This window comes from Columba livia, chromosome 3 (assembly GCF_036013475.1).
Source record: "Columba livia isolate bColLiv1 breed racing homer chromosome 3, bColLiv1.pat.W.v2, whole genome shotgun sequence".
Taxonomy (NCBI): domain Eukaryota; kingdom Metazoa; phylum Chordata; class Aves; order Columbiformes; family Columbidae; genus Columba; species Columba livia.
This window is the reverse complement of record NC_088604.1, coordinates 43,375,184-43,381,426: the sequence shown is the minus strand read 5'-3', so window position 1 is coordinate 43,381,426 and position 6,243 is coordinate 43,375,184. Positions and strand designations below refer to the sequence as shown.

The following is a 6,243-nucleotide window of genomic DNA, read 5'->3' as shown; positions in this document are numbered from 1 at the left end:
CCCTAAAGATCCTTACAATCTGCTTCTTGGCAATGCTTTGCACCTGTTGCCAGATGCACACAGGCTTCTTGGTGCTATTTCTATGAACAGGCTAACATCGAGCAAGTCAAAAATCAAAACTGTTTCTTGGATTTTGAATTTGGGAGGTTACTCAAATCAATTGTTTTTACAAGAATACCTGACACTGAGCAGGAATTTTTGGAAACTAAAAGACCAGTTTCCAAAATGTTTAAATTAGTTTCTAATAATGTCCAAAAGCCATCCCAGTGTATGTATTCTTTCTTGCTCTTGACTTCAGCAAGCAAATAATGTTCTACTCTTCACTCACAAAATGCAGCTTTTCATTATTCTCTGTTCAACTTTACCTAGAAAACCTGAGTTCTCCCATAGACAGTAAAACAGGGAAATCTTGACATTTAATCTCTATGGCCCTTGAACAAACAAACCTCTCAATTAGTAATATTTAAAGGAGATTATTTTTCTTCTGCCTTACCACCATCCTTTCTGCCTATGCTTTCCGATTTGCATGAATCAAAGCAGTATGTTTTTCTCATCTAGAAGGCCCTTTTTTTTCCCTGTAAGTGTGGTTAGTTATTTTATCCCGATTATAAAATGCAGAGGACATATTTGCTTTAGTGTGACTATCAGTAATTACAAGTTCATAAGATAAAACCAGTTGCTGTTCCTTTTTTTCCTACTTACAAATGGCACTCACTATGGCAGCCAGTCAGCAGCAATGGTAGACCTAGAGATGCTAGGAACGCAAAATCCGGAGCACGTTGTGCACGTTGTAACCTACGACCTGCAGGTTTTTCATCTCCTTTCAGACCCAAACCTGCCTCCAGGGAAACAGAAAGACGCAGGAACCGCTGTGACTGGCACATGACTTAATGACCCCAGGAGCTGCAGCCCACCAGACCACAGGCAAACAGCCCACGGGAGGAGGATGCTCCTCGGCCGCCCCGCCGCCTCCCGCCCCGCCCCGGCCCCGCCGCTACCTCGGGCCGGCGGCGCGGATCTCAGGCTGGCCAATAGGAGAGCGGGCCGCGGGGGAGTTCAGCCAATCAGAGTCCGTGCCTGCGGCCTCGGCCCGATGCTGGGGGGAGGTCTGCGGCGCCCGGGACCCGCCGCCCTGGGGCTGGCGCCCGCCCGGGGCCCGCGGCTGGGCAAAGGGCGAGCCCTGAGCTCCGCCCCGCTCCCGGCTGCGCGGTGCGAGGGGCCGGCTGGAGCCTCGGGGCTGCGGCTGCTGATCTGCGCCTGTCGTTCCCCCGAGCTGCTGCTTTCTCCGGCCCTGGCTGCATCCCTGCGCTGCCCAAATCACGGAGGCTTCTGGAGAACATTGTCGCCCCATCCCTGGTCCAAGCGGGAAAAATAAATAAATAAATAAATAAATAAAACAAAACAAAACAAAACAAAATAAAATAAAATAAAATAAAATAAAATAAAATAAAATAAAATAAAATAAAATAAAATAAAATAAAATAAAATAAAATAAAATAAAATAAAATAAAATAAAAAGTCAACCTGCACTTGTCGCAGCGCATCGCATCGTTGACAGATCGGAAACCGCACCTCAGCGCGGTGGCCCCGCTCAGGATCGCACCGCACTCCCGCCTGCCCGACACCGCCGGGCCCGGTAGAGCCGCCAGGGGCGGCGGGCAGGGCTGCCGGCAGGCCGGCCAGCACCGGCGGGAGAGCGCCGCAGGGCTTGTGCAGCGGTGCCGCAGTCGCGCCGGTGCGCATCCCAGGCGGATCACCGGAGCTCTCTCTCTCTCCGCGGACACGGATCTGGTCCGTACTGAAGTGTGCGACTGCACTAGGGACGTCGCTGGGATGGAGTCCCCTAAAAATGAAATTTCTCCTTCTATATTTTGTATTTCGATCTAGCCGCTGCATAGTAGAAGAAAAAACGTTTTGTTTTGTTGTTTTCGACTTCGGTTGTTTGCAGTTGGCTGTATTTAGTTCGATTTGTGTTTCGTTTCTTAATAAAAAGGCTACATTAGTTTTTAGGTATACAGACCGTTAATTCACACAGGTGGACTGTCCGGAGTATCTTTTTTTGTAAAGGTAGCCCAAGTATTATGATGTGATGGGACACTTCTATTAAAACACACGAACTCCACTGACATATAAATAATTCCTGGACCACGGTTTTATTATTCTACCCTTTCCAAGACCTCATAGCTTATATGACGCATCCCTCCCCGGGAGTAGCTCCATGGTGGGTGCCTTCCTGTGGGAAGGCAACAGATAAATATAGAAATAAAGAACTGCTCGGCTAAATTCCAGGTCCCGCCGCCGGTGCGGTAAATGACAACCGGATTTTCGACTCCACCGGCAGATGAATATCCCGCTCTCGGCGGGAAAGACCTTTCCCATTTACTTTCAGAAAAGAAAAAAAAAAAAAAAAAAAAAAAAAAACAACAAAAAAAAACAACTTGCGTCGTGGGATAAAAACGAATCGGTATTTAGTGCAAGACACCAGACAAAACAAAACAAAACATCAACAAAAACAAACAAACAAACAAACAAAAATCCTACAGCTTTTGCAGCTAACTCAAACCTTTAAAAGAAATCCAAGCCTGGCATTTGAATTCCCATTTCTTCTTACCGTAAAGCACGTTTAAACTTGAGTGAGCAGAAGGAGAATCAGTTCTTATCAGAGATTTTTTTCAGCTTTGTGTCTGAGATTCTTTCAGATGTTGGAAGTAATTTGTTCGTATTTCACACTGCGTCACCTACACCCTGAACTGAAATGGGGCCCGACCCTGTAAATTCACAGCCTTCAACCATCCGCATCAATCGGAGAGATTTACCATCTGCTTCAGAGTTGTGAGCTACGCAAAATGAAAAAGCGGGTTTCCCCTCTATCTCCTTTGCCTGCCCGAGTGCGAGCTCCCTCCGAAAGCACCAGCTCGGTCACTGTCGGCAGCGCTGTGCAGTTTCGCGCGTGATGATTTTCCAGGGCAATCTCAGATAAAAGTAACGACGATTCTGAAGAAGAGTGTTTGCAAAAGGGAAACCTTTGACAGAACACAAACAGATAACGCGGACTAATGATGTGCAGCCTTTAACATCTCTGCGCTGGCCCTGTGGGGGGGAAACAAACAAACAAACAAAAAGTGGGTATAGGGATAGAGAGGAACGGATTGGATTTTGCCTGTGTTTCGCCAGTTTGCTTTGCTGAGTGAGAGAAGAAAAACACTCAGACGAAATAATCAGGGGCAAATTATTTAGAGCTTGACCCAAAGACGCTGAATACAGCAGGATCTGGGCCAAACACCCGATCATCAGAACTGTTATGGAGAAACAGGAGATGCTGCTGGCAGCACTTCAGTGAACAATTAGATAAACAGTAGTTTGCCAGTAACTTTATTTTTTATAAAAATCGCATGACAAACTGGAACCAAGACCAAAATACTGTATCCACTGTACATCATTCATTAGAAAACAAACATACACCACATTTGTATTCTACCAGAGAGTGTGTTTCCTTTAAAATTATATAGTGCGTGCTTTTAGTCTCATGCTTTTCAATATTTATTTTACATGTGTTTTTCAAATATTATCTGTTATAAATAATTGCAACTTGATCAAATGGTGCACCTGTTATCGTATGCGAACCTCATCAGTGCTGCAAGTGTGGCTTTTTGTTGCCTTTTAAAAATTTATTTCTTTCCAAAAAGCTGTTGGTATCACTTTATTAGAACCCGAGAAAGCACATCTGAGGTGTCAAATAAAGTGTACAGATGCCAGAGGCGCTTGCAGACCCGGGACTGCTGCTGAGTACCACGACTCGGACTGCTGGAACAAGTGACGGGAGAGCACATAGAAAAAAAGTCGTTTCTAAAGGCACAATTTCCTCCACACAAAGGTACAATAAAAATATATGGCCACCGAAATACAGGCGCCTACGGGGAAGCGGTGCCTCTCCGGTGGGATCCCGGGCCCGCCAGGGTTTCGCCCCCCTCCCCTTCTCCGGCACCGCGCTGCAGCCCCGGGGACGACGCTGAAGGCTGGAGTCCGGAGACGCCCGCGACGAACTCGCAGTCCTGACCGCCCCGCCGCCAGCGGGGGCCTGCCAGCCCGCGCACTCCCGTGACACGGCCTCTCGTGGGACCGCCCCGGGAGGCCAGGAGCTCAGAGTAATACGGGGAGGGAGAGGGGCTGCACCGCGCCTGCTGCCCCGCCCCGGCCGGCTCCTGCATCACTGCTCGCGGTTCCTGCTGCCGCTCTCCGGGTCGCTCTGGTCGTCGGTGAAGCAGACATCCACGTCGCTTTCGTTGTCAGTCTTTTGCTCCTGCTCAGGGTGCGCGTAGCCAGAGTCACTCTTGTCCTCGACCGCCTTGCCGAGGCTCTGCCCCGGGTGCCGGGACTTGACGTGCCGCTCCAGGTCGCGGCGCCGCACCAGCACCTTTCCGCAGTACTCGCAGCGGTAGGGCGTGTTGCCCTCGGCGTGTAGGCGGATGTGCTTGTTGAGGTTGCTGGGGTCCCCGAAGGGCCGCAGGCAGACCTTGCATTGAGCGGCTTGTAGCCAGTGTGAGTCCGCATATGGATTTTCAGACCGTACTTGCGGGAGTACAGCTTCCCGCAGTAGAGGCACAGGTGCCCCGTCTTGGGCTTCCCGCCGGCCGCCCCGGTCGCCCCCGCTGGCAGCGCCTCTAGCCGCCCGCGGCCTTTCTCGGCCGCCAGCTCAGAGAGCTGCTGCGTGTGCATGGCGATCTCTCGGTCGATGCTAGCCAGCGAGCCCAGCTCGGCGGCGTGCAGCCCTGCCGCTGGCCCCCCGAAGTATGACACCGACTCGGGGTACTTGAGGAGGCCGCCGAGATGCAGCTTCAGCGGGTAGTAGGGCGCGGCGCTGTAGAGCAGCTCCCCGTTGTAGACGGTGAGCGGCATCACCGGCAGCCCGCACTCCCCCGCGTACGCCTTCAGCCCCTCGAAGGGCGGCAGCGCAAAACGTTCCAGCGCGCCTCCGGGCAGCGGCGGGTAGCGGGCGGGCGGCAGCGCAGCGGCGGGCAGCCCCCGCTCCACCTGCCGGAAAGCCGAGGCCTCCTCCAGGGGCGAGAGCAGCGGGAAGGCGCGAAGCCCACCGCCGCACGCCAGCCCCGCCCGCCGCCGCCGCTGCCGCCGCCGGGGGGGCGGCCTCCCCCGGCAGCGCCGCGCACTTGGGCGGCGCCTCGGCAGCGGCGCGTCCCGCCTTCAGCCCCCCCAGCAGCTTAGAGAAGCCGAGAGCAGAGGCGCCCCGCACCTCCTCCCGCAGCGGCCCGGCGGGGCGGAAGGCCGAGCGCGCCCGGGGCAGAGCGCCAGCCCGTTGCGCCCGCCGGCCCCAGCAGCGGCCCCGGCCCACGGGCGGCCCCCACGCTCATGTCCAGGGCGCGCTCCTGCTCCTCCTTGCCCGCTGCCCGCTTAGGCAGCCCCGGTTTGGAGAGCGGCGGGGAGGCGGTGGCAACCTCCCGCTTGATGGCCCGCGGGCCGCAGCCGGGTGTCGGATGGCCGCGCAGCCCGGCGGCCGGCGGCTCCTTGGCGGGAGGCCGAAGGCGGCGGCGGCGGGCCGGCCGTGGTCGTGGTGGAGGAAGGGCCGGCCGTGCTCAGTGAGCAGTGGAAGTGGACGTGGGCCTTGAGGCTGTTGGGGTACTTGAAGGTCCTCCAGCAGTACCAGCAGATGTACCGCTCCTCCCCTGCGGAGGCAAGCGGAGGGGCCCGTCAGCGGCCCGGCCGCGTAACCCCGCGCACTCCCCGCGCACCCGCCGCCCCGGCCCACCCCCGCCGTGCCGCGGTGCGGACACTGAGCGGTCGGAGCTGCGCTCCCGCGCACGGGGCGCCATGGCGCCGGGAGGGGAGGCAGCTGCTGCCGCGAGTCGTCTGTCGGGGGGCCCATCTGTTGGCGTCTGCAGAGGAGGTAGCGTATGTCAGGCAATCGGCTGCACCGAACAAAGGCCAATCTAATGATCATGAGCCCCTCATTACGCGGCGAGACAATATCCGATATGTATGGGCCATATGTAATCGTTCCCTTTCAGAGGACAATGCCTTTGTGCTCCGTTCCCTAAACATTTCGGCTTCTCTCAAGCGGAACAGACCTCGGTGGCCGCGGCTGTGGTGACTGCCCGGCACCGCGGAGGCACAGGCTTCACTTTCACTTGCCAGCCATGTCCTCCCACGCAGGAGCATCGTCCTAACCCTGACGGTGAAACGCTGCTTCTGCGGGCAACCTGTCTGTTCGGGTATCTTTCTTTCTTTCTT

General features: G+C 55.0%; 1 protein-coding gene across 1 annotated transcript in view; it reads right to left on the bottom strand.

Moving 5' to 3' along the window:
- Positions 1-3,994: 3,994 nt before the first annotated feature.
- PRDM13 (PR/SET domain 13) overlaps positions 3,995-6,243 on the bottom strand; it is a 5,107-nt gene continuing 2,858 nt past the window's right edge. The window contains 6 exon segments of the mRNA XM_065055876.1: positions 3,995-4,521; positions 4,524-5,144; positions 5,146-5,288; positions 5,290-5,501; positions 5,504-5,583; positions 5,586-5,678. Of these exon segments, the coding sequence (XP_064911948.1) occupies positions 4,208-4,521; positions 4,524-5,144; positions 5,146-5,288; positions 5,290-5,501; positions 5,504-5,583; positions 5,586-5,678 (1,463 nt within the window). The 3' untranslated portion in view covers positions 3,995-4,207.